We start from the raw sequence: 27,627 nt of genomic DNA on the forward strand, positions 1-27,627 counted from the left end.
CTATAGCGCCTTGTATAAAAATCATGGAGACTCCATGACCTGTGGGCATTTTTGTTTACAAGCAGTATGTATATATGTATTAGAGGCAGAACTGTTATTTATCACAAAGTTATGTTGTGGATGACTCTTTCTTAAATAACAATGTGTTTTCTGTCATTGAGAAAAAGTAAGTATTTTAGAGCCATCTTGAGATGTTTGAAGTGTCAAGCTTCAAATACGAGCAATCTTCCATGTTTCAGCCTTGTTTTTCTAATCAGAACTGAGAGGTAATGGCAAACCCCCTGTCCATGCCAGGGAAAACGTCGGAGTTGTAAGTTTTTTGAGCATTCTGCAACTTTTCTATAATGCCCATCTTGCTTAAGCGCTTTCCTGAGCAGATACTCCACAGTAAATCCTCAGCTCACGGATGCTACAGAGAGAAAATTAACTGCTTAGACTAATACAGGTCAAACAAGGTTTCAACCCCTGGATAATACAGTATTTCTTCAGTTTCCCAACAGTATTTTTAATTTTATACTTGTCTATGTTGAGAGATGACCCAATAGTTTCTATAGGCAACGAAAATTAGGTTTCTTTTTTTCCCTCTTTCCAGATGAGTTCTGTGTGAATTACTGTAACCGGCTGCGTTTTTTCTATCACAGATTATTAACTTGTTAACTTTTTGTGTGTCTACAATGAAAATTTATGAATGGAAAACTTCACTGTGTGTTGCTCACTGGGCATATACCTCATGGTACATTGCACAGACGTGTAAGTTGTAAGTTGCACTGCAACATTAAAAAAAAAGGAACATATTGCTCTTTTTTCAAAGATATTAACTTATTTAAGAGATATAGTCTGTACATTATTAAAAAAGAAAAGAGAAAAAAAAACATTTATTCTTCCTAAATTCAAACGAAGCTTTTGTTTTGGGAGGGGAAAAAAAAAAAAAAGTTGTAAACTTCAGTTGTAAATTTGGACTTCAATAAACGAATTATCTGCACTTAGATTGTGTGTTTAGGGGCGTTTGTGGGGGTTTATATGTGATCCCGGCTGACGGAGATCCCGCCACGGCTGAGGAAGATCCCTGCCCGCTCTAAGGTCGATCCCTGTCCTCCTGAGGGCCATCCCGGCCGAGGGCGATCCCTGTTCCCCTGGGGGCGATCCTTGTTCCCCTGAGGGCGATCCCGGCCGAGGGCCATCCCTGTCCCCCTCAAGGCGATCCTGGCTGAGAGCGATCCCTGTTCCCTAAGGGTGACCCTGGCTGAAGGCGATCCCTGTCTGCCTGAGGGCGATCCCGGCTGAAGGCGATCCCTGTCTGCCTGAGGGTGATCCCGGCTGAGGGCGCTCCCTGTCGCCCCCAAGGCGATCCTCTCAGAGCGACCCCAGCCCCGCCTGAGGGCGACGCCGGCCGAGGTCTCTCCCCGTCCCCCTGAGGGCGCTCCCGCCCCGCCTGATGGCGATCCCGCCCCGCTCCCCGAGCCCCGCCCGGTGCGGCCCTTCCCGCCCGCCGTACGCGGCGCTGCCCAACATGGCGGCCAAGGTGAGTGTCCCGCCGCCCTCAGCCCGGCTCTGCTCCCGCGGCCCCGCCGGCCCCGCTCCCCTCAGGGGCTCCCGGGCTCAGGGACAGCCGGGGACGCTCCGCGGGGCCGCTCAGAACCGCCCGGCCCCGCCGGTGCGGCCGGGAAGGAGCCCCGGGTGCCTCGGAACGCGGGGTCAGGTGAAGGAGTTGGGCAGTGACAGGGCTCTGTAGGTGGAAGGAGCTGGTTCAAGAGGGTGGTTAAATTGAGGGAATAAAATAAGTATTTCTCTCCTGGTTGTTCTCCGTCTACTTGCAGCTCCTGAAACACTTGCAGCTCCTTACTGGAGAGATGAATGTCGGGGCGATAGTTCGGTAGTAACGTTATGAAGTGTTAGTGGTGCTGTGCATCACTGAAACAAGGCTGCGAAATCGCGCTGTTACAAACTAACAGGGGCGCGAGTATCTGAAATACCTTTAGTTGTAGAGATAATGCAGTGTCTTTAAACAGAGAAAAACGTGCATGTAAGGACCTAGGCTTTCATTCGAGTGTTTAGACAGGTTTTGCAGTGTTCATAGTTAAATTGACGAATAGGTTGTTCTCAAGTGAGGACAGCGAGATAAATGAAAATGAAGCATTTTACCTTAGTGTATTATGGGAAAAGGACCTGTTTTGGCTTTGCTGTTTGTCTGGGTGATCTTGAACTGTTACAGATCAGTACATAAATCTGAATGTTTCAGTATCTTTAGTGAGGTGACCTAACTTTATGTATGTTCTTTATTATTTACTGTGAAAAATTAATAGCATTTCATTCTATGGGCCCCCATGTGGCACACAAAGATTAAAACCAAATCCCTGGAGTGTCGGTGAGTTGAGTTGAAGGAGGATGCTCTGCCGCCCTTGTGTGTGATTTTCTCATAGTTGTCATTAGAGATTTATAAGTACAAACCCAAATTAGGATACTGGACTTGGCATAGAAGCTTCTGGCAATCCTCATGTCTCTTGTAACTGCTGGGAAAAATAAAGCAAAAATATGTGAGACCTTTTTGTGATCCACCTCAAGACATCTGAGTGGTAGGAGAAAGCCATAAACCCGTGATATTATTCTTTAATTAATATTTCCATGGAAAATATGAGGTACCTGTTAAGTGTTAATCTTACTTTAATCTGGCTACTAGGTTCCCAATTTGTGATAGAGAACTTGTGTCTTTTTGTATATAAGTGCATCAGATTTTTGCATATACTCCACTCTTTGATTACCTTGGTTGTTTTGAGGCAGTTTCCTGACTCGTGCTCCAGTTCTTGAAGCAAGCACACAGAATTTACAGTTTCAGTGAGAAACAATGTCTTGAAGATTAGCATAAATTAAATATATGGATTTATTATGGTTTAGTTTGTAGTCTGCATCTTTTGAGTGGAAGATAGTGAATTCTTTGTAGTGATGCAGCTTTTTAACTTCTTTTTTAATAGAATCTGTATTTTTGATACTTAATAAGATTCCAACGCTTTGAAGCAGATTGTTTGAAATGCAAAGACTTAAACCCAAAGTTATCCAGGTACATTTGACAGTTTTCTTATTCTATTTTGATTAGTTTTACTCTAGTTCTACTGTTAAGAGGCGTAGCTGTAACAATTTCCTGCTGGGAGAGCCTGTAATACATTTCTTCAGCAAATAATTGCAGTTCAGTCTTCTCATCAAAAATAACACCATGTCTGTTTGTCTTTGGTGTGCTTTTCATGCCTGGGGAAAATAAACCTGCTGGTTCTAAGTGTTGCAGTGGCAGGAGCATGGCAGTTGTGTTACAGGGAATATTTAAACTCTTGTCATTGACCTTCCCTCCCTCCAGAACATTCAGGCTGGTAATTCTTAGTGTCTGTAATTCTGGTGGTGTTTGGGTCTGTGTCCAGACAGAATCCAGTTCCAGAGACATCAGCTGGGCTCGTGGCTGTTGTAGCTGCAGCTGTTTTCTGAATTCATGAAAAGGAAGATTTTTGATTTCTTTAGCTAAACAATATACGAATTTTCTTGTTTCATTCATAGGGTCTTTTAAGTAATTTTTAATAAAATAATTTTAATAAATGGCTACTACAAACAGCTTATTGAGGTCTTTTTAATGCACCTGATCATTAGGTAAGGAACAGGATAAACAAATACAATTTCTTCATGCTTTCTGACTTCCAAATTTAGTTTTTCTTCTTGTAGCTCCAGAAAATTGATGTTGTCCTGGTAGCATTTTGTACTGAAATAAGCAATCTGAATTATGATAGGTTTTAAACAGTTTTTTTTTCAATAAATCTTCAAAAATACAGAGTTATTATGATGGACATTCCTTTCTAGATTCTTTACAAGATTCTTCCATAGCTCAGACTGTGGCATTTTGCTCCAAGGAACACTGTCAGAAAGACAGTTATTGTGTTAATTGGAACTTATTTTGATTATCCCCCTCCTCTCTCACCTGTTCTCTGTATCCTGGAGCTGTTGGGTGCTGGGAGAGTTGACTTGAGGTACCTCTGTGCTGAATGGATTAGAACTTAATTTTCCTTAAGGGGTGATGGAAGCATCAGCGTGGCTTTGAACACAGAATTCTTCCTGATATTTTAGACAGAACTGTTGTCAGTGATCTCCAACTTTTTCTTTACACTGTAATTTGAGAAAATCATTGTCTAAGTCAGAAGAGGTTCCTAAAAGGCATAAGGTTTATAAAACATTTTAAAAGTGACTTGTTTAATCCAATATTTGATCAAGAAGCCCAAGGGGAATTTTCATCTCTGCATTAAGACTTCCTTTTTTTCCTCTGTCTGTCCCAGGTGGCAAAGCTGGCAGCTGTTTCTTCTGGGCTGCCTTTTATATGTATTACTGTCTATGCAGCAACAGAAAAGGGATCAAAAAGTCAGCTGGTGAAGCCAGATCAGGTACAGATCTTCCTGTTTGTTCGTCTTTAAACAATGCTAGAAAAACCTGCAGAATGCCAGCTCTTTCCATTGAATTGTGTTACCCAGTAAAGAAAACACACAGCAAAGAAATACATGATAATAAAGTAACTGACCACTATAGCTCAAATCATAGAATCATATCATAGAATCAACCTTGGAAAAGACCTCCGAGATCATCAAGTCCAACCCTTTAATGTTTGTTTGTTTGTTAAAAAACCCTCAAGTATTTTGGTACACAGTTTAAAAATATACAAATACATTCAATATCAGGGATCATTAAAGCCACTTTTTTAAACCATATCTAGGTGTGCATTATTATTTTCAAGGGAGATGGGAACCAAATCACCACATTAAATATTTAATTTGACAGTGCAAACAAATGAGAAACTGTTTAGACCAGAAATTCAGTGGGTTAGACAGCAACAACAACAATAAAACATGAAGTGTTGCAATACTAAATTAGTGAAGTTTTATCTCATTTTCTTTGTTATAATATATCCAGGCTGATGCCAGAAAAGTTTTTTTTCTATTGTGCAGTTTCTAGTAATACACACATCCATCTTCCAACTATTCTTGCTCATGCCTTTGCTGAACAAAAGATATTTTGTCCTACTCAGTAGTTCTGTTTCTTAGATCCTGTACAATAGTTTCAGTTTTAATTTCTAAAGAATAACGTGAGGTCACCCTTGTGCAGAGTCAGTTTGTAACTCTCAAAGTTTGTACTTCCGTGCAGAGGCTTTGTTTGCTGTAATGGGAACGCTGAGGGTTTGCAGGCTTCAAAACCCCTCTTCAGTGTCCCCACTATGAGAATACAGAACGATCTCCTTCTTTTCCAGCTCCCAATTTACAGTGCACCCCCTGTGACATCGAGGTACATCGAGGAGCAGCCGGGGCAGCTGCAGAGACACCTCTCGACAGTGCGACAGACAACCGGCCGCTACCTGGGCTGGTGCCAGGTCAGAAACAGCCGCCCCCACAGCTCCCTGCACTGCTGCCAGCACTGCCCCACACCACTGAGAAACAGCTCCGCTCACCCTGCAGGGTTCTCTGCAGTGCCTTGTCTTAGCATACACTGATGGTCTAGGATGGGAAAACGAACCATTTTCTACGGCAGGAGTAGGTCAATTCTTGGCAGAACTTGGTAGCATTTAGGAGTCTGGAATTCCAGTCTGTGGAGTGAGCTGCTTCCAAAGGGCAGGTTAAAAGACCTGATTTAGGTACTTAAGGAGGACAAACTGCATCCCACCTACCTGTTAAAATAGGCTGTCACTAACTAGTCATCCAAAATACCTCCCCACTGTTACTGCGTGTTCAAGGTGTAGAACTGTGATACCTGTCTCTGTTCTCTTACCTGCTGGTAAACAACACCTTTACCCTGGCTTTTGTTAATAGATTTTCTGCTTGTATTTTGCTCTTGCGAACAATATAGAGCCTAATATTTGAAAAAGGCAAAAAAAAAGTCTGCCTGTATTTTCTTGAAATTGTGATTCCATCAGTCTGTGAAAATCTTGTCAGTGACTGCATGGCTGAAATAATCTGGTTATAAATCTGTATCAACCTTCTACATGCCCTTAATCATAGAGTGAGAGTTCCTGACATTGAGTAGCAGTGACCTCTGGTGGTACAAATTCCCTGTTGCTTTTACAAACTAAAAGGCAAGGTCAGTTTTCCTGGGAAAGTCTCTCTAGGGAAGAGAAGATTGTATTTTATAACTGAGTTTTCTTAGCTTATACAGTCAGCGTCCAGGTGTTTTCCTACTCTACAGTTTTGTTCCTGAGATGTCAATTTTGAAAGTGAGCTTAGATTAAAGAGCTTTTTTTTTAATTAATTGTCACTGGAAGTTTTATAAGTATAAATATGTTTGTCACAAAGGGGGTAGATCTCTGCACAGCCTCTGTAGAAGGTCACTGGTCTGTTTTGTTTTTTTTAAAGTTACACAAGATTTCTTTGTCTCGTTGTGCTAAGCCATATGTAAACATCTAATTTTGCAGAGATTTTAATCTTTGGTTGTTTTTTTTAGACTGCTTATGTCTTTGTTAAAAATGGAATAACGGATTCAATTCAATTTGGAAAAGGTAAGCAAGTCACATATCTCTCCTTTCATCTATATTAACTCTGTACAATCAAAACTTAGAACTAAGCTTTCTTTTTTCTTTATTAAAAACTAACATTTTGCAAACCAGAAAAAAAAGTACTTAGGGAGAAAAATTGTGAACTTTGCTGTGTTTTGAGGGCTGTGATTCTGGCTCTGATAACACATCTGGAAAATGCACATTCTCATTCATTAAAAATATCCAGTCGTGGACTGTTTGCAGTTCTGGATATTCATAATTTTACTTCCATCTTTATTCTTTAAGTAGGAAAGGAAAGGATTTGAATTTAATTGCTGTATTTCTTTATTTTTTTTAATTCTCAGATGCTTACGTTTACCTGAAGAACCCCCCACCCGAATTTCTTCCCAAGGTCGGTGTAATTACAGTCTCAGGCTTGGCTGGTGTGGCACTGGCAAGAAAAGGTAGGAGTTTGCTTATTTTCATTATTACATTACATGTGTAGCATGTAAGAGTTTCAATGGTTAGAAGACTTTTCTGAAACATTGCCAAAAGCCTGTGTAACTTGTATTAAAAACCTCCTTCCTGGTAAATTGAAGGGACATTATTCAGTACTACTTTTAGAAGCAGGCTTAGAGCTCACAGAGCAGGATTAGCCAGATTAATGACACAGTTGTTCTTCTCATTTTTCACAATATTGGAAAGCCTAGTTCAGAATATCAGTATCTCCTTGCACATGTGTCTGTAGTAATAGTTGTGTTTAACTGCTACAATTACTTAGCTTTACATTTCATTATTGTCTAATTATTCAAAATATTTGGCTTTATACAGGTTCTAGATTTAAGAAAATTGTTTATCCATTGGGACTTACCACTGTAGGGTTTTCTGTGTGTTACCCAGCTCAGTCAGTGGTCGTTGCTAAGGTAAGTTTACTTGTATTTGAATATTGAATTAACAGTGAATTTGGTCATAGCATTCCTTTTTCATTTGAATTAAGCACTGTGGGATTGGGAGTCAGAATCCACATGCATCTTCATTAAAACATGTAGTGCATCACAGGTGTTAATTGCATAGCTATAAAAATCAATAAAAGAACTGATTTTAAAAGTACAGTCTCTCAATTTTTAACCATCATTTCTCAAATAAAGACAGATTATTTTATCTGCTGAAATAAAAGTAAATAAAAAATAAAGCCCTGGTGAACTTCATAGAGGTGCAGTTTGAGATGCTGCACAATTACATCCCTTGTCAGAATTCCTTGTTTTCCAATTACTATAATCTTGCCATTGTCTACCTGATTAGGGCTCAGCTGTTTATGTAGAAAAGCAGAACCTTATTTATTATTTTTTATGCAAGAATTTTTTCCACACAGTACTCTTCTACACAAAAAGTAAATTGAAAAGTCTTCCAGTGTTTCCCTATTTAGAAAAGCACATACTGCTCCATAAGAATTGTTTGTAGTTCCTTGAACTTGGGATTTATAGTTTCAAAATTTTACTTCATGAGACAGGAAAATATAGTTAGTTGTGTTTGATTCTAGGACTTACCAATCTTTTAGTTAAATGGTGAGGCTTAAGTTTTGACAGAAAGATTTGTGAAACAGTATCCTGAAATCTGACTGGGAAAAAACTGGGCCAGGGCATCTCCTGGGACTTCTTCCTTTTCTGTTCCTGTGTTTGATCATTTCCAAGGCAGTGAGAAAAGTTTGGATCCTTTCAAACTGGTGTTCAGCCTATTGTGCCAACACTGCACACTGTTAGCAACAAAACAATGTTGATTTCATTTGGAGTTGAATTTGGAGGTGAATTTAGCATGGGAATGTTACCTGTGGATTTCTAATACCAATTTAAGCATTATTTGGGATTTGCTTGATGTAAGAGAAACAGACAGTAGATCTTGAAAAGTAAATGATTCAAGTGTCTTGGTGTGGGGCCAAACATGTTCTCATGCAAATGTGATGAATTTCATTTGAATGACCTGTGTATCTTTGTATTTTTAGAGCTGTTATAAAATTGTTTTTCTAAAAAAAAATAGGTAACAGGGAAGAAGTTACTTTGTTGGAGTCGTCAGACCTATGAGGCTGTGAGATCACTGTGGGCAGAAAAGGAACCTGTCACCAAGGTAGGACTTGTGAAATGATGGCAACTCATACATTCACAGGGAGAAAAAACCTCTTTATATTGCCCTAGTACATATGGAAAATTTATCCTGGGTTTTGACATTCTCTTCTCCAGGATAACCTTTTTTTACAGAGGACTCTTTCTAACCATGACATAATTCTTGTTCTCCTCTGAATTTTCTCTAGTTTCTCTGCTCCTTCTCTGTCTTTAGGGGATTTTGTGTGGTGTTTGTGGGTTTTAAGTGAAGTGGTCAAAATGGGTCATAGTAAACCAGCTGAGGCCCTGCCAACAGTGAGTAGAGGGGAATATTAACCCCCTTTAAATCACATCTGGAATTTGGGTTAGTGATCCCACAATTAAATGTGTTTCTTTCTGCAACCTGAAAGAGTTTTTTCTCAAGTGGAAACTTAAAAACCCTTGACAAAAGTAGCACTTCCCTGAGTAAAATTTCAGCTTTGCACATAATTTTTGTTGCTCTTTTCAAAGAAAATGAAAGTTTCTCAGTTATATTAACATTTAGAAGAATTTTGCTTTGTGCTTATTGTTATGTAGCCCTCACCTTTTATTTCCTCTGAGGAGCACAAATGGAATCCTGAGTTTTGAAAATGACATTCAGATAACTGGCATTAAACTGAGAGTGAAACAAGAATTTATGTGGTACAGACAGTTTCTATTAACTTCATCTTTTTTCCCTGAGTGAACCCTGTTCCCAAAAACATTATTTTTCATTACTAGGGTGTTACTATGATTTATCTTTCCTCCTTCTGCTAACTAGGGGTAGTAAGTGTTCTGTAAAAATTCAATGCTATTTCAACCCTGTGTAAGGCTTGAGGTTCCTGGGCTGCAAATGAACTTGTGAAGTACTTTGAGAGCCTCGGGTGAAAACACAGTATCAGACTGAAATATATACTCATGGCAAATCCCCTTTCACATGATAATCAAGTTATTCTGTCTGATCTGTGAGGTTCTTCCATGCATTTAATTTTTCCCAGCTGTGTTCCTTGAGTGCAGCTGACTAGCTGAATATCACGGGATGATGTCATAGCTGAAAATAATTTCATAAAAGAGAAGCTTCCAGATTGAAAGTTTGATTTGATAATAATGCATTAAGCATATCCCCATGTGCTTTCTGTTATTAATGTTTGGTTCACAGGTGCAGCCAGAGTCAAAACCAATTACACAAGAAGATAAGAAGAAAAGAATTTCTAGTAACAAACCTGAGTCTGCTGTTGACTCAAGATCATTGAACAGAACAGAATCTTCTCCAGTAGAGTCTTGGAGTAATAAAGATCCAGTGCCTTCATCAGGTGAATTAAATGTTTCAAGTGTAATCTCAGGGCAACTTGCAAATCCAATTAGTTGACTTAATTTTGCAGTTACTCTTGCTCTAAAATGGAGCAGACTGTCACTGCATATTATTCTTGAGAGTATATTGTACACCCTCTCATTTAATACATATTTCAGAGCCTCAGGGAGGAGATAATTTTCTCACTGTGGACCCTGTCACAGTATCAGAATTTTTATATATTTGCTGTTCACTCAGTAATGTCTGGGAACTGACATTAATGAAAACCAGCTTATTTTGTAGGCCAAAATAAGGAATAATTCCAATGCAAAACACACAGCAAGGTTTTAATTTGGATCATAATTAGAAGGCTGAAAGTCTCAAATGGAGTTCTTGACTTTTAGCCTTTGCCAACAATCCAGAGATGACACACAGTGGAATGAAAAAGAGGAACGTGTAATTGAGAAATGAAGCATTGGATTCTATTTTGCAGGTTTTCTGCAGGGGTTCTTTGTGCATTTCAAGTGGTTGAGATAATCAGCTAGATCATGTGACAGCCTATTTACATACAAATATTTGATAGTCCAGTTGGTTACAGAAAATAGTGGAATTGCCTATTAAAGGAGAACTAAATTTTGTTTTAAAATATTGTTACCTTTGTAAGGGCAGTTTCTGAATTTTGTTACTGAATCCTGTTACTTCTCTTTATTGTGTTCTTTACCAGAGCTTTTTTTTTCCCGGGAAAAGAAGCAGAATGTATTTGAATGGGGGTTTTAATTTATTTTTTTCACTTAGTTACATTCACACCTTTCTTTGCACCTGTATTTTTTCTGATTTAGTTTGTGGAATGCTTTGATGCATTTTTACATTTGCTTGAGGCCAGACTGTCTTTAATGGTTTTGTGTACGTAGATCTCTTCTGTCTCTGCTTTCACAGGTGGAATTAGTTCATGTCCCTAATATAGCCAAAAATATCCATGCCCTCAATTAATCTGTGTTGTCAGAGATGTTTATTTTCTCTAGTCCAAATGGGGCAAAGCTTTCAGGAGAACACAGCACCCTTTGTTAAACCAAGGGACGTAGCTGGAAAAGAAGCAGGAGGCACAGCCCTGGAAAACCTGCCTTTATATTCCCTTCAGTGCTGGAATTGCAGTGTCATTAAATCTGCCAGTCTGTGCCTTATCATTCAGGGTGAGTGTGAGGGCTCAATGTTTTAAAAAACTTAGTTCAAGGCTTTGGGAAGTGATGAAATGAAAGCAGGTAAGAGTGTTTGTCTTCATCTGGAATTCTTACCATCTGGCAGCAGCTTCAGGGAAGATCCTGATTGGGCTGGTTTTGGGAGACAGCTCTGCTCCTGGGAGCAATGGGGCAAGAAAGACTGGAGATATTTTCCATGCCTCAAACTTCCCTTCCTTTCCATGTGTAGGGCAAAGCATCACTATTTCTTCTCTCACTCTGCTGTGTTCAGGTGTTGGAGAGAGTGGGAGGAAGTCCTGCTCTCCATCCACTGCTGTATGCTCATAATTCCAACCCCTTTGCCTTGTCCAGAGTTTGAACTAGGACAGATTTTGATCTTTTGTAAGTGTTTGATAATACAGAAATTCTCAAAATGTGTCATTAAGCTTTTTTCCCCTACAGCTCAAATACATGTCTATTTTTAATTACATTTTTTAACATCTCTAACAGGAACAGTGAAGACACCAAAATTTAAGCCTGATCCCAAACTTATGGACCATGGACAGTCCAGCCCAGAAGATGTGGATATGTACAGTACTAGAAGCTAAGCCAAGCCTGCTTACAAACTGCAAAATGTCACAGATAAGGGGGAGGGAAGAAGGGAAGGAATAATCCTTACAATACATACTCTGTGAGGTATAATTTAATCAGACATTTTCTTATCTCAGTTTGCATTATTGACTTCCATGATTCTGTTTAGTGCATATTTTATTTCTGACTGAGAATTCGCTCAGTGTCAGTGCCATAAGGGAGACACTGAGAAAATGAGGTTTGTCAGTGTCTTCTCCCAGTGAGGTTTCTCTGTGCCAAACTTGTTAATAAATGTCACTTCACAAAGGATATTTGGAAATGTAAACATATCTCTGCTTCGGCTCAGATGTTCATTGATCTGAAAGAGGAATGTGAGGGATGGGCTTTGCAAAGGCTTCTTTGCCTTTTTTCTTTCAGCTCTGGAATGAAGTGCAACTTCTTACTGGTCTGAGTACCCCTGAGAGCTTGTGGTCATACTGTATGAACAGCATTGTTTTTAATGCTTCTGTAAACTTTTTTCATTGCAAAATAATTCGATGTTGTTTGCCTCTTTCACAAAGGTGAATGGAAACAGCTCCTTGTCCTGCTTCTGATGTTTTTAAGTGTCACTGAAGGTGGGAAAAACACACAACTGATCTCTAAACATCCTTTATAGACCATGAATCACTTTTCACCTGCTTCTAATACTTTGAAGAACTGTGTGTAAATTGCTCAATCCATGAAAGTGATACTGAGATTATATAAAACCCATTAGCAACTTTTAGGATGTTGGAAACCTGTAATTTCAAGGTGTTAAGTGCTGACAGATATTAAAAATGCAGAAGTAATAGACAGGAAACCTTTTCTCCTCAGAACTTTGTATGCAGTACCCATTGACCTTGGGAGGATTTCTGTGACATTCTTTTTCCATAAGAATGAGATTAGAAATTCATTAAGTTTCCTTAATGATGAAACTATCAAACATTACATTTATCATTGTGTTTATTGCTCTAGTTCTCTTCATCCTCCATTTCTCTTCATTCTTTTTTCTGTCAATTCATGAAATTATGGGCTTTGCTATAAAGTAGAGGTGGAAGCAAGAACAAACTATACAAGCAGATAGTTTGGTTGGAAGGCTAAAACCTGAAATGCTGCTTCATATGGATGTGTTCTCAGCACTGGGATATGAAGGGATGTTTGCTCCTGTTCTCCATGAGAAGAGATTTCACAACCTGATTCCTTCTTCCAAGGCTGCTGATGCCAAGGCAAATGACTGGTGACATACAGGGAAACAGAATTCCCAGTGTCCCTGTGGAACCAGCAGGAGTTGTGAGGAGATGCTGCAGGATGGAATGTGCACAAGGCACAAGTGGTGAATGAGCAGAAGAAGTACTAAAGCTTTTATGATGGTTCAGAAACAGATAAGTATTGGTATTTTAAAATCCAAATTTCAGGCAGAGTGTTGGACTTTGTTATGCAGAGTCCACTGGAAGGTGAAGTCAGTAAATGTGAAGTTTAAAGAAGAGGAATTCTATTAGTTCAACTTACTTGGGACAGCTGACTTAGGATTTGATGTGTTTCGTTTCTTTAGTCATCTCTTAAGGCCCAGGAATTCAGGCAGCAATCAGAGGATATTAAATCAGTCTTCAGAGAGCTCCTGGACAAGACACATTTAGTGTTTCATCAGAGAGAAAGGAGTAGAAAAATTAGATGGCTGGGCTTCATATACCATTTCCAGGGAAACAGGTGAAGACATAAGGCAGGAAGTGGAAATGGTGAAGAAATTATAATTTTCAAGTGCAAGACAGGATGGCAGAAATTGTATTATGTCTCCCTGTGATCAGGTTCTGGTTAAAAAACATAAAGGAAAACCCATCTTCTCTACTCCTCGATTCTGTTAAATTCTAACTGCCCTTTGATGATGTGCTACCACAAGTCAACAGGAAAGGTAAGGTGAGCAGATTTGGTTGGATTTTGTAGGAGTTTACTGTGGTGAGATTTTTCAGGATATAGTGAGAAACTATGACTAAGAGTAATAGTAATAATATAACTAGGACTCCTGGGAGCAGGGAGAGAAGCCACCTTGGATAGCTGTTAGGGAACCAGCATGTCAGGCAAAGAGAAGTGCCAAAAGCTGCTTTGGGCCTTCCCAGACTTTGAGGGCATTTCCATTCCAGCCTTGTGGCACCAATGCAGTGTCTGCACAAGGTCCTTTGGTTCCTGGGTGGTTGGGCAGGCAAGACTCAGGTGCTCTATGCAAACAGCTTGTGTTACACCCCCTGATTCTGCAAGTTCATGTTCATGCTGTGCATGGCCATGGTACACAAAGCTGTCCTCAGGCTGTATTTCAGTCTCAAATTACTGCTCAGGACAAAACTAATAGATCTACACCTCAGAGTTAAATCAGCATTCCGAAGTCTTACATACATCTTCTGGGGCATAACCTAAAGTTGTTGTTCCTGCCCACTGTGATGAATGAGCAGGATGAGGGATGCAGCCCTAGAGCCCACAGAATGGTGTGTGCCTGTGCTGAGTCATTTCTTGCTGGGTAAGAGCCGTGAGCCAGCACAGGGTTATTCCAGCCCAGGGTTTCCCAGGTGGCTGCCCTATCCCTGGAGGTGTCCAAGGCCAGGTTCTTTGGGGCCCTCAACAACCTGGTCTAGTGGAAGGTGTCCCTGCCCATGGCAGGGGATGGAACAAGATGGTCTGTAAGGTCCCTTCCAACCCAAACCATCATTATCATCATGATAATGATGATATTAGTGTCACTTCTTAGTTTTTTCATCAGCTAAGATTTCTCCTTCTCATCCTTCTCTACAAGGCAGGGTAATTTTGTGTTTGTTTCATTTGTATCAACAGTTTTTGTTTAATATCCCTCCACAGCTGAAAAGCTGGGCTAAGATTAGAGGCTTGGGTTTTAAGACTGAAACACATCCAGCTAAAGAAAACTGTTCCCTATGTGCAGCCAGAGAAAGTGGGACAAAAGTGTGGAAGGTTTTGTGTTCTGGGTGGTGTGTTCTGTGCTTTCAGGTCAGACATCTGAGCCTCCAGGGTTTGTATAATACTCTACAGGTGACTTGTTCCAGGTGACTGCAAGCAACTGTAGCCACATGTCTGTATTAGTAATTTCTAGTAAAGGTGCTATGCAATGGCTTTAAAAAAGCAAATTCAGATCTCCAAGATGCCATGGCTTGTGAGTCTTCAGTGTAAATACGTGCCTGACTTGATCTCCTTAAGATTTCAGACCCAATTGGCAAATCTGTTACAAAGAAAAATTAGCGTAAGACAGGGGAAAAGTTGCATTGCGAGACATGGTTTTATTAATTTATAGTGAAACAGTTTGAAATGTCTCTCAAATGTATCACTTAAAGTCTATTTCACAATGCAATAATACAGTAACATAAAAGTAAGAACATATACAGTAATTTTTATATGTTATATATTTGTGAAAAATTCAATGTCTTAAAGAACTGGGTCACGTGTATTTTATAATACAGAAATAGGTTTAATGCATGTTTTTTTATTTATGATTGATTGTATTCGATATAGGGAGATTTGGAACTTGTTGATATTAATTTTTTATTTACATAAAACTGATTGTGATACTTTATTTTGTCATATCGCTGTGAAGCACCTGGAAATAAAGGGTGATAAGATACTTTTTAAAAATTAAGTTGAACTGCTGTCTGTCGTCTCATCTGTAGGACAAATTTTCAGTTCCTTTCCTCTTTAAGAATTAATTTGGTAAACGTAACTAAGTCACACCTGGGGAAACAACTTCACCCCAAAGTACTGAAACATTCCTGGAAGAAACCACTGAAATAACAGACAGGACATATTAATGCTGAATGTCTTAAATTTTGAGAAGTGCTTCCATTTTCTTTCCTTGGTGATTTCTTCTAAAGAATTCTGTAGCCCAGGACTTGGAAAACCGAAGGCTTTTATCCATGCTGGAGGAATGGCTCGTACTGTTAAAGACTGAGGCAGATAAATGTATTTATCTCAGTGTGGCTCTGTGCTAATCTTCCAGGTACAGTCATTTGCCAGGCCAAGGGTCACACATGGTGTAACCTGCAGTGTGAACTACTCAAAAGAAGACAAATTGTGTGAGTAAGAAACGTGGCTGTTTTAATGGCACATTGTCATTGTGATTCTTCAATAACTTGGGAGAGAATTACTGGAAGGTATTTTAATGCGTCAGTGTAGTTACATTGTAGTGAAAGTTTGGAGTGTTTTTGAATCACACTGAAATACTGAAAATGTATTTTAGATCCAAAAAGAAAGTGGGGTCCTACAAAGCCTTTACTTTTTATAAAGGAGTATCAGTATGCACTAGATTGTGTGTAGTTTTTATTTTAAATTGCAGGGATTCCACGAAGCAAAGCTCAGCCCTGTGCTGATGGTAAACTGCAGTCAAGAGGGGCTGTGATTGAACACATTGCAGAAATCAGCATTTTATTTACCCTACCACAGCACTGCTGTGCTCTTCCTGTAGTCCAGAGCCAGAGTCCAAACCAGAGTGGGGTCCTGAGGTCCCTGTGGGGCAGAGTCCCACCACCCTTGTCCAGGGTGCAGTTCTTTCCCCTTTTGTGAACGGCTGTGGGAGATGGATTTTTGCTGCAACAACTGAAAGGAATTGTTTGTGTTTCCCTTGCTGTGAGCAGGGAATAGGTCTGAGCTGAGCCTGTGCTGGTTCTAAGTGTTGGGAACCCTTCCTGTGCTTTATCTGTAGCACTCCAATACCAGGATTTGAGGACTCTGTAGCTTGTGTTCTGTTTGCACTGCCCTCAGAACCCCTGCGATGCTGCAGGAGTGGAGGGTGTTCTCCAAAGACATCTTGAACCAGATCTAAAATTAATTAAGAGTAAAGCTAATGAGCAGTTGACCATCTTTCACCATTAATTTTGGACAGTAATTTTGCTTTAGTTATAGCTCTGTATTTGAGGAAGTGAGATCAGTCTAGATGTACTGTACCTAGTCTAGTCAGAGAATGCATAACTTGGCACTAGGTTCTGCTGTGTTCCAGAAACTCAGACAAGAGGAGGAAATGGGTGTGCTGTGAAATAAAAAGCTCACAGCTGTGTAGGTCTGTTGGCACCGGGTTTATTTGTTGTTACCCAAGTGAGCACTAAAAAGAGAAACCTGATGGGCTCTGCAGCCTTTCTGTGGGACCGTGTCCAAACCTGCTGTGTTCACAAATGCCAAAGGTGTAACAAAGTCACGAGTTTGGGGTTTGTGATCTGCTTCATTAAAACATCTCACCCAAGTAAAAACTGCAAATTGCATTTCTGCATCTTTGAATGAAATCTCAAAGCCCCAGGTCAAGATGTTTGTTCCTCACCCAGCCTGAAGCGCCGGCACTCAGCAGCTGTGAGCTGGAGCCAGAGCAGAATTCCCTGTGAGTCACAAGAACAAAGCATCTGTATGAACTGGTTCTTCACACTCCTGCCTTCACCCAAAGAAGGATCATGCAATTTCTTTTACTGAGGTCTGTGTAATTTCTCTGTTCCTGGGTGTTGTACAGCAATCTTCTGGCAGAGCTGAGAATCTCTTATCCCCTGCTGTAATATTAAGTGCTGTTGGGCTTTCAGCCAGAGCAGTATTCTTTAAAGAATTTGCTAGGCATTGATTTTTAGAGATCATTATTTATCCTCTGAAAGGTAAAGGTTAAAGTTTACCTTTTGCTGTTAATGTAACTGTGGTTGGCATGTTTGCATAAGCAGCCAGCTCCTGTCAAATTAGGAAATCCACACTGGGATTTTATCGGTTGTGGAGAAACTTGGAGGGCACCATCCTAAAACACTTGTGCCAACTGAAACTGCAACACAGTTCCCCTCCCACAAACTCTGTGCCTGTCCTGTGCAGTGTCCAGGAGGACAAATCATTCACATAGAAGCGATCACATATTGAGGACCTCGTGCAGTGAATGTTGAGAATATTAGAGAGACAATCTTTAAATAATAAAAAGGCCAGATGACAGTTTGAGGGTGTGCTAAGGTATCAGTTTCTGTTGTTATTCATCCTTGACAGAGGGGGATTTTCCATTCTTTTCTCAGAAAAGTGAAAAATTAACCAATAAAACTTAATGGTAGATGCATACAATGACAGGATTCCCTCCTGGCTCCTGTCTCATCCCTGTTAGTTGGCTTCAGGATCATGGCTTTGGCATGTCTTTAAAAACAATGTCTGTTCCAGGAACTTTGTCTTCAAATACATTCCAAGTGTGTTGTCTGTAAAAGGTAACATAACCCTAAAAGGAGAGTAGATAAATGCTCCTGACAGATACCTCAGCCTGTTGAAATTTATGTCCTTAAATGAATACTTTACATATGTATTCAAAAATTCAGAAGTAGCAAGATTAATGAGACATTTTTATGGAACTGCTCAGTTTTTGTAAAAGAAAATATGCTGGATAAGTTATCAGGAGGTTTCTATCAGCTTTAAGTTAATTAGTAATTCTTCATAGAGAAAGATGCTGTAAAACAAGCTCAAAATCCATGATCCTTGACTCTGCTACAGTGGCAGAAAGGAGAGCTCATTCTGCTGCTGGCAGAGTCTGGAAGAATCAGTGTTTTATCCCAGTTGGCTCCAGGATGTCCTTTCTGGAAGTCTTGCTCTGTGTCCTGTTCCTGGCCAGCGGATCCCTGGGTGAACAAGGAGCTCTAAAACGTAAGACATGGTGGGATTTTCTTTGATGGACAGGGGTGTGTCCATGTCCATCCACTGTGGGAGTGCTGCTGTGGCACTGCAGTCCCAATGGGAATTCTCCTTATGGCTTAGGTGGAGTTTATTTTAAATAGCAGGGAAACAAGGTAAATGGGGAGACCTTTGACAGCTGCTTTCCTGTGTTCTGTCATAATTCTTGAGTTTTGTACTGCCAAAAGCATATTCTATAGAGACCTAGATGTGCTCTGGCTTTCACCTGTTACTCTGTCCTTCTGCACATCAAAAAGGTCCTGACCATATGAGTTACAACTGAAATACTCAGGGTTCTGGTGGCTTTGAATCATTTTGAGTCAGTCTCTCCCTGTCAAAAGGATGTTTTTAAATGAGTTGAATGCCTTGGTTCTTTTTCAGTAGGAATACTTTGTATAGAGGTTAAAGAATTACACATTCTTTTGAGAACAGGTATTCTTAGATTTTCTGATACAGAGAAAATCATCAGTAATTAAGAGCATGACAACAAGAATGCATTGAAAGCAAAGTCATTTCAAATAAGAAGCTAATTAATGTGGAATTGTCTCTGATTCTCTTATAGTATACAGTATTGATCAGGTATTTTTTTAATGGGAGGATTTTCTACTGATTGATTTTATATATTTATTTATTTTATCATCACTGTTCTTTACCTGGTAGCTACCAGTTACTAGTAACCAGGTATCACTAACCTGACAGTGATGGAAACCTGCTGCAGGTATATTATCTAGTTACTTGTTTTGGGTTGCGATCTGAGGAAATTTTTCATGCTACTTTAGCCTTTCAATCACCAAAACAAGTTCCCACTTGAAGGCTAACTTTGCATTTATATAGACTCGAGTCCTGTGAAGGGCTCAGCAGTGAGTTCCTCAATGACATGGAATATTAGAGCATTAATGTCCAAGGGCACACACTCCCTCTCTCCCCAGCACAATCACAGCTGGTTATTTTCTGCTCCCTTAGTATTTTTTGAAACATTGCTAAAAGAATTGTGATTATGTTACTGTTGCTTATCTCCTAAGCCATGCCAAATGCTGCTTGAGACTTCATTGTTCTCTGCTTTACAGGCGTAACATGTGATCTGTATTGAGGTTGTCCTGGAAAATGCTTCAGTGCTGATGCCCTTTTGAGAGAAAGGCCTGCAGTACATGAAAATAGATTTGTACAAATGCAAGCCTTGATTCACTGTGTAATCATTTAGATTTATCTCTGGTTAGCAGGAAATGTTGGATTAGATTGCCTTGGAGACTGGGGAGGAAGGAGGCTCCCACCTCTTTTTGAAGTCAAGGCTGCTCAGAGCAGAGTTTCTCTAGCTAATAACGCTTTAGTCAGGAGTTTGTAATGCCCCTGTTCATGGTGTGAAATCCCTCTCACAAAAGCAGCAACATTAAGGATGCTCTGATACTCCCTGCTTCCAGTCAGTTCTCTGGGGGGCTCAGAAGGATCTGCCCAGAGATCTTTCAGTTCTGACTCTTTGTCTTCATTCTTAATGAAGTGTATCCTCTCACTGGGAACAGTTGTGACAAATTATACTCTGCTATGTTGGCTTTTTGGGGCTTTTTTTGAGTATTCAGGTTGGTGCTTGGTGTTGAGTCCAAGTCCTACGTGGGAGAGAAACAGGTAACAGAGAGTGCAGGGTGTGAGGGACAAACCTGGTGATGTTTGATGTCTGCCTAAGGCTGCTGAGGAAGGTGTTTTAGCCAGTCACACACCTGTGGATAAGTAAACACTCAGCTTCTGGATCATGATTTACAGCCCACAATGTTTACACAGCAAAGGAGACAGATGAGAATTGAATTAACACAAACCAGATCCTTTTATAGGCCAAAATAAGGAATAATCCCAATGCAAAACACACACAAAGGTTTTAATTGGGATTATAATTAGAAGATTGGAATCTCAAATGGATTTCATGACTTTCAGCCTTTGCCAGCAATCCAGAGATAATACACAGTGGAATTCAGATACAACCACACTTAAATGATGTGATAAAAATCATAATAACACACAATTTACTGGCCAACTGGGAGATGGGTGCACACTCAGGGTAAAGTAATTTAAGCAGGTAAATCTTCATTTCTCAAATAATTTCAAAAATTTCCAGGGGCAAGGCACTGAAAAGTAAGATTTAGTATCATCTAGAGTATGTCATGAAACTTAAATTTCTGGTACCATTATTAATCCAGCTCAGTGACACTATGTTACTGGATAATTGCATTAAGTACTTGATTTGCTTTAATTCACAGCCAACTGCACTGGAGTTGGGGACTTTCAGGCCTGCCGGGGTAACACAACTCAGTTCTGTCCTACTGATATTCCTTGTCTGTGTAAAAATGGAGAACCTTTCTGCAGGTAGGGTGTGGGGTTGTTTGTTTAAATATGCACCGTGTAAATGTCAAATATATTCCTAAGGATGAACTAAATTTAGACCCTGCAATGTGATCCATGAAAGTAGATGTTGATCTTCATTCACAATCTGCATTAAGTTTATAACTCTGGTACAAAGCATCTGGGCTCAGAGTTTTCTTTTTAAAAACAAGTATTTCCCAATGTAGGTAATCACTGTAATCCTTAATTTTCACACGCTCCTTCTTGTCTCAGATATTTTACTTTAGAACTGCATTATCTGTGTAATGGCACGTTCATTTTTTTTCCTAGGTTGATCAAATTTTCTTTAGAGTTAAAAAACCCCAAATAGGATATCTTAATGTTCTATTCTCCACTACACAGTTGTTTTTTTCCTTTTAAAAAATCAGTGTCATAATGACAGATATCACTGTCACATTTCACTTACATCTGCAGAGTCTGGAAATTCAGCACCTTTGTCATGCTTAGAGCTGGCACAGGGATCTTTGCCCTCAGTCATGCCATGACTTGGGTACTGCACCCTGTTGCCAGCAAAGCTTATTATCTCCTCCTGAAATGCCAACCTGGACTTGTTGCCCCAGAGCCTGGCAAAGTGCTTTTGCATCAAATCTGGAAAAAGATGTGTGTTACTAAGAAAAGTAACACCTTCAGACAAACTGGAAAAGTAGTGAATCTCTTGGCCCCTGCAGTATTCAATAATAAATAATTATATAGCAAAATGTTTTACCTTTTTTTGGTATTACTGACTTTTGAATTAAAATGATGTTGCTGAAAATGAGTATTTTTATTTGCAGATGTAATTACTTCAGAGAGGGCTGGAAGGACTACTGGTACATGGGCCCCAAATGTAACCGCCTTTGGAACACTGTAGATTTCATTTTAGTGGCTACTCTTCCTGGAGTAGGACTGGTTATCATAGTGACTGCAATATTTTCTTATTTCTACTGCTGTAAAAGTGAAAAACCTGGGTAAGTGACTCTGGGTGCAGATAGAAGGGGTTTTATAATCCAAATGGAAGGAAAGCAAAAGGAGTCTGGTATTCTGGTTAATTTTTAACCTCTGGATATTTAAATGGACAAGGTTGCCCTGAAGCATCCTCTGCCAAAATACTGTTTGTACAATTTAAAACTAAATCAAAGCGTCTTCTCTGAGCACTCAACACTTACTCAGCATTTTACTACTATGTGTAAAACTTCACTCTGAGTCATTGCCTCTTTTCTTTAGGGCTCACCAGACAAGCTTCAAAGATTGATAAGTCCATTTGCTACTTAAACTCGAGACTACTCAAGACTGTGTCTTTGTGATTTATTTGCTCTTAAGGATTGGCTTGCTTTCCACAAGTTTAGTAAAAAAAGGAATAAGGCCAAAACATTGACAAGAGTTTGGGCGATTAAACTCAATTCCTCCCGTTCTTTGGTCTCCGACTTTGGCAATTGGAGCTGCTTTTTTTCCCCACTGATACCTCTCCCAAGTACATAGACAATATGGTTTTTTTCTTTCCCTGAGCCCCAGTAATGTGTGTCATAGAAAGGCTGTAAAAATACATAGCTCTTGTACAGCCACTGCCACAGGTCATCTGAAGCTGTGCCACGGCTGTTGAACCAATCTACAGGACAAAAAGATTTGTCAAGACCCTCAGCACTGCTCATGCTCTAAATTCCCACTGTTCCCCCCTGCAGGAAGCAGCCAAACTCTCCCTACCTTGAGGCACAGCACAACCCTGCCTTCAGTGCTGACACACCCGCCCACCTGGGGCACAGGTACCCACAGCCACCCAGGGTAAGAGATGGGGGCACACCACGTGTTCCTGGGGCTGGGGGGAGACAGGTAGGGGGGTGTGATTCAGAAGAATAGTATATGAATAGCAAAAGGAAAAGGTCATCTGGTAAAATTAAAGGTACTCCAGGTTTAAAATCTCCCTAGTATCTGATTTCTGAGATCAGCTGAATGCATGTGAGAAGGTGAAACTCTTCAAGATTCCTGTGAGACAGAGTAGAGTGTTTTATAGGACCACCTTTGTAGTCTGTGATGGAGCTGGGATTTGAGTTTTGGTCCCCAGAGGACCAGCTGCTGCCTTTTGGGCCAGGGTCACCCTCTGCTGGGCCAGTTTTCTCCATTAGACAAGATGTAGTAGAGATCATTGCCTGAACTAATGGAAAAGATGGATAAATGCAGTTAAAAACCAACATGAAATAAAAAGAAACACAAAAGGGAATATATTTGTGTGTGTTCATTTGCTCATTCAGTAGTTCAGGTGATTATTTTACATACTAGGGAATGTATGGGGTGTGACAAGAATACATTGTGGGCTGCCTGAGAAAAAAAAGAAAGGAATCTATTCTGATCCATTATTTTCTGTTAAATCTATCTGTAAAGCATCATTATCTTGGCAATGCAGCAGCCTGATCCTGCCTTCACCAGGAGATGGTGCTGTTTAATTTTGAACTAGTTCAGAATTTCGTTCAGCTAATGCTGTTTTCGAGGTTAATAACTGGTTTACTTAATTGTGCAAAGACTTACCTGGGTGGGTGTTTCTCTGTTATATCTATATAGACTATATAATATATAGCCTGTAAAGACTTTTCTACTGAGTCTTTCAGATAAATTGAATGTATACATTTGAAAATGTGACTATAACAAACATTATATTTTGTAAGTGCTAGATTGGTTTATAACTTCCAACATACTGTACCTGGTGAGCTGGGGTTTGTCATTTGTTGTCATTTTGCTCTGTGTAACCACCTGATCCTCTCCATCAGGATCAGGATGGCTGGGGTGGACAAATTCCAAAAGCTTCACTGAGAAGACAAGATTTTGATGATGTCTCAATCCAGAGCCGAAGAGGGAATGACAGGTATGCTGCTCTTTTTCTGTATTTTTTGCTCATTTTCACTTTATATTTTGGCTTGGAGACTCAGAATGACTTTGTAGCTTTGCCAGTGGCACAGCAACCAACAGAGGTCCAGTAAATGGCAAAGCTTTTGACTGGACTATTCACATACATTCCCATACATAAATCCCAAAGTGCTGATTGTCCAGGGGCTTCTATGGTTTTCCTCTAATAATTCCAAACGTATTCATTTTCATTACTTTTAGAAACACACCTTCCTTGGTTGTGCTTCCTCACTTTGACCCTCCCCATTATCCAGCCAACTGTTGCAGCTCCTACCTGCAAGTTTTGCAGAGGTGTGGCCTCAATGCAGTAGTGAACTTTAATATTTTTACATTTCAGTTTAAAGGAACACTTTGTGTAATTTGCAGGGTATTATAACACAGGTTTTTAATAACCTTTTTCTCTTTTGCACAGTCCTGTGTATCCTCAGCCCCCGAGGAGACCGGATCCAACCCCAGACCGTTTCTCTCAGCCCAGGCCCCAGTGGGAAGGATTTGACCATCCCAGCAGGAATTTGCCTCCTGCATATTATGCAGGGGGGAGACAATATCAGGTACATATTAATTACATACCTATGGATACTAATTACATACCTATGCATATAGATTATTTAAACATCTATCTTGGTGCTGAATAGAAATCAAAGCCACCTTTTCCTATGTGGGTGTTTTCTTCAGGAATTTTACAGGAACTGACCCTCCTGAAATGTTTTAAATATTTCAAAACCCGTTTCAGTTTGTGTGCACACAGTCCTAATACATTCAGTTATTTGCATGAAAATCACCTCCCAAAGCTCCTGGTGAGTGCACACTCAGAAGCAGCACATACTAACAAAAGAAATACATATAAATGTAGTTTAATTAGATCAATTATTTTAATAGCAAGCAGGAGGGTGTGTCATGCTACTAATCTAATTCTAATCTCTTTACAGAGATACTAAGAACAAGTGCTTGCTGTATCAGAAATATCTTGGAATGCTGCTGATCACTGGGTAATCCAGATGCTGAGAGAGCAGTGGGACCCTGTGGATTGGGACACAGAGGAAACGGCCAGCACTATTAGAAAGCACTAAAAGTTATTGCAGAGAAAAGGTACAGAAGATAATTATAAACCAAAACATGATATTATATGATCTTAGCACCTGATTGTTTACTCTGTAATTGGTGACAACTCTTTGTGAATGCCTGACATCACAGTTCCCAGAGCTGCTGCTCAGTATTGCTGAGGTGGTTGCACATCTCTTGGGACACAGGTTCTTTGGGATTAACCTCATGCCCTGTGCCTAAATGACAAGAAGTCCCTGTCACAAGAAGCTGCCTCAGAAGACACTCATGCTGTTTACAGGGCCATGAATTTCTCTTAGCTCTAATTTTGAAGATTCTTCAGGACATTGTAGCAAGTAGAGCCTGCTGTGCCCTGACTGACATTGCTTTGCTCTTCCCCTTAAAGGCCAATATTTAAAGAAAGAAAACAAAAAATTACATATAATTCTGAGCTAGAATAGTTTGCCTTTAAAAGTGCCGTGGCTTTCTTTGCAACTTTTTCTGTAAATGATGAAAATAAATGAAGCTGTGGAAGATTGACTACCTTGCCACTAACAAATTAAAGAGGCTGAAGTCCTGGATTTATTTCCCATTTTCCAAAAAATCTGAAGCACATTATACTGAGATTTATATTAGAAGATTCTGTAGGTAATATGTGTTAGGTAATATGTGAAAGTATATGACAAAACCAGAATCATAAGGTTTTTAGAAAGGTTGAGGGTTTTTTTGTTTGGTTTGGTTTTTGTTTTTCCCCCAAAGTCACAAATACCCAAAGTAGGCAAGTTTCACTGGTTTTACTTCTCCTGCTGCAAGACACTGGTGGGCAGTTAAGTCTGAAACTATTGAGGGCAGATTTGCCGACTGTTAAATCACTAATGCTGTCAGAGGAACTTTTCATGGATAGTTGACATCACAGGCACAAAAATTCATTAAAAAGAATCCAAAGATTTTCTGGACGTGGACTGCTTGCAAACCTGCATTGCAATGTCTTCTGAGAGCGCAGCCAGCTCAAAGCAATGCTTGTGCTTATCGGTGTTGAGAATTTAGTTGCAGGTTAAAGCACAAAGAAGCTGAATGTTCACAGTGATAACACCTGCAGAGCCAGCTTGAAGCAGCATCCTGTGCTGGAGTCACTAGAGGAGGAAGAGGGAAGGATGGCCCTGCTTTTCCTTGTCTCACCCACTGTCCTTTAACAGGCGTGTTCAGTAACAGCATCCTCCTGTCATCCAGCTGGTTTTCAATTTCTATCAGAAATAAGAGAAATGAGAATGGTTCCCTCTCTGTTATCTTCAGAAACACACAGAAATGGTGTTGGCACATCTGTTTAGATCCCAGGCAATCAGTTTAAGCCCTTTTGACCTCAGAAATTCAGATCTGAAGGTGTCAGAGAGTTGTGTCAGTGAATTGCCTTTCTCCGTCCCTTCTCAGCCTCGGGAAGTGCCACAATCTGACAAACTGTGGTTGTTGTTGACCTCGATCCAGCTGTTTCACCAACCTCAGAGTGACCACAGGATTCAAGAGTGTTCAGTTTGATATTCCACCACTGCTTTGAAAAGGAATAGGAGGAAGAGATAAGGCACTGCTGTCACATATCCATGGTGCTGGTATGGGACCCCTCAGCTCCCACTGCCGTGCTGGGTCCGTGACAGGGGCTCGGGCGATCCCACCCACACGGCTCTGCCCCCATGGAGACCCCTGGACATGATGGGGGTACCCAGCAGTCACAGAATAGTTGGGGTTGGAAGGGACCTCTGGAGATCATCCAGTCCAACCTCCTGCCAAGGCAGGGTCACCCAGAGCAGGTGACACAGGAAAATGTTCAGGTGGGTTTGGAATGTCTCCAGAGAGGGGGACTCAACACCCTCCCTGGGCAGCTGTTCCAGTGCTCTGCCACCCTCATGTTGAGGTGGAACTTATCATGTTTTGGTTTATGGTCATTGCTCCTCATGCTGTTGCTGGGCACCACTGAAAAGAGCCTGGCACCATCCTCCTGGCACCTGCCTTGGAGATATTTGTATGGATTGATGAGATCCCATCTCAGTCTCCTCCAGACTGACCAGGCCCAGCTCCCACAGTCTCTCCTCGTAAGAGAGGTGCTCCAGACCCCAAATCATCTTTGTGGCCCCTGCTGGACCCTCTCCAGTAGCTCCTTGCCTCTCTTGTGCTGAGGAGCCCAGAACTGGACACAGCTCTCCAGATGTGCCTCACCAGGGCCGAGCAGAGGGGCAGGATCACTCCCTGACCTGCGGGCCACACTCTTCCCGATGCCCCCCAGGATCCCATTGTCCCTCCTGGCCCCTGGGCACAGTGCCAGCTCATGGTGTGGTCACCCCACACTGCCCCAGGTGTGTCTAAGCAATCCCCTACTCAACACCTGAGGGTTTGGGGTCACGTTTCTCGGGGATCCACTTCTGCCTTTACACTGTAAACTACCTGGAAACGCAGCTCTGGGGTCTGGATTTCTCCCTGGCTGCCAGTGAATAAAAGGTATGCCAAGCCTTGCCCAAGTCCTCCTTTGCTCACATTTGTACAGCAGGCTCTGAATCTTGTGACAAACAGGAATACGAAGTTCCCAAAACAAGTTCTTATGTTTGTTCCCAAAACAAGTTCTTATGCTTGTCATGAAGAGGTTCATATCTGTATCCTAACTACTTTTATATATTAAAATACTATTGTTTCAACTTCATATAAAATCTTGCATTTAACAAAATAAGTAGGGGTTTCATGCTGATAAAAGAGCTCCACAGAACCAAAGCCATGCCCCGGGCTATTTAAAGGTTGGGTGTTTTATTCAGATTATTTCACTGCCCTTCAGGGAACAGGTCCGGGGGGTGGGTCCCCGTCATGCTCTCACTGTGCCCCCAGGGTGTGTGTGCGGGGTCACCCCGCGGTCCCGCCCGGTCCCCCCAGGTTGTGTGCGGGGTCACCCCGCGGTCCCGCCCGGTCCCCCCGGGGTGTGTGCGGGGTCACCCCGCGGTCCCGCCCGGTCCCCCC

General features: G+C 40.8%; 2 protein-coding genes across 5 annotated transcripts; both read left to right on the forward strand.

The window, feature by feature from the left end:
• The first annotated feature begins 1,478 nt into the window (after positions 1-1,478).
• APOOL (apolipoprotein O like) lies at positions 1,479-15,313 on the forward strand. 2 transcript variants are annotated; one of them, XM_027690709.1, is made up of 9 exons: positions 1,479-1,522; positions 4,308-4,412; positions 5,270-5,389; positions 6,454-6,508; positions 6,850-6,948; positions 7,316-7,407; positions 8,519-8,605; positions 9,758-9,911; positions 11,575-15,313. In XM_027690709.1, the coding sequence occupies exons 1-9, from the start codon at positions 1,511-1,513 to the stop codon at positions 11,670-11,672; spliced, it is 822 nt and encodes a 273-aa protein (XP_027546510.1). In that variant the 5' UTR covers positions 1,479-1,510; the 3' UTR covers positions 11,673-15,313. The 2 variants fall into 2 exon arrangements, with proteins under 2 accessions (XP_027546510.1, XP_027546511.1); XM_027690710.1 differs by lacking the exon at positions 4,308-4,412 and having other exon boundaries at positions 1,485-1,522.
• Positions 14,611-25,052, forward strand: LOC113971120. 3 transcript variants are annotated; one of them, XM_027690712.1, is made up of 10 exons: positions 14,611-14,720; positions 15,665-15,740; positions 16,980-17,122; positions 18,154-18,303; positions 20,577-20,682; positions 21,492-21,665; positions 22,377-22,476; positions 23,457-23,551; positions 24,005-24,143; positions 24,522-25,052. In XM_027690712.1, the coding sequence occupies exons 4-10, from the start codon at positions 18,228-18,230 to the stop codon at positions 24,528-24,530; spliced, it is 699 nt and encodes a 232-aa protein (XP_027546513.1). In that variant the 5' UTR covers positions 14,611-14,720; positions 15,665-15,740; positions 16,980-17,122; positions 18,154-18,227; the 3' UTR covers positions 24,531-25,052. The 3 variants fall into 3 exon arrangements, with proteins under 3 accessions (XP_027546513.1, XP_027546514.1, XP_027546512.1); XM_027690713.1 differs by lacking the exons at positions 14,611-14,720; positions 15,665-15,740; positions 16,980-17,122 and adding an exon at positions 17,147-17,631; XM_027690711.1 differs by lacking the exons at positions 14,611-14,720; positions 15,665-15,740; positions 16,980-17,122 and having other exon boundaries at positions 17,877-18,303.
• The last annotated feature ends 2,575 nt before the right edge of the window (positions 25,053-27,627 follow it).

This window comes from Neopelma chrysocephalum, unplaced genomic scaffold (assembly GCF_003984885.1).
Source record: "Neopelma chrysocephalum unplaced genomic scaffold, ASM398488v2 Primary Assembly neopelma1_81, whole genome shotgun sequence".
Lineage (NCBI taxonomy): Eukaryota > Metazoa > Chordata > Aves > Passeriformes > Pipridae > Neopelma > Neopelma chrysocephalum.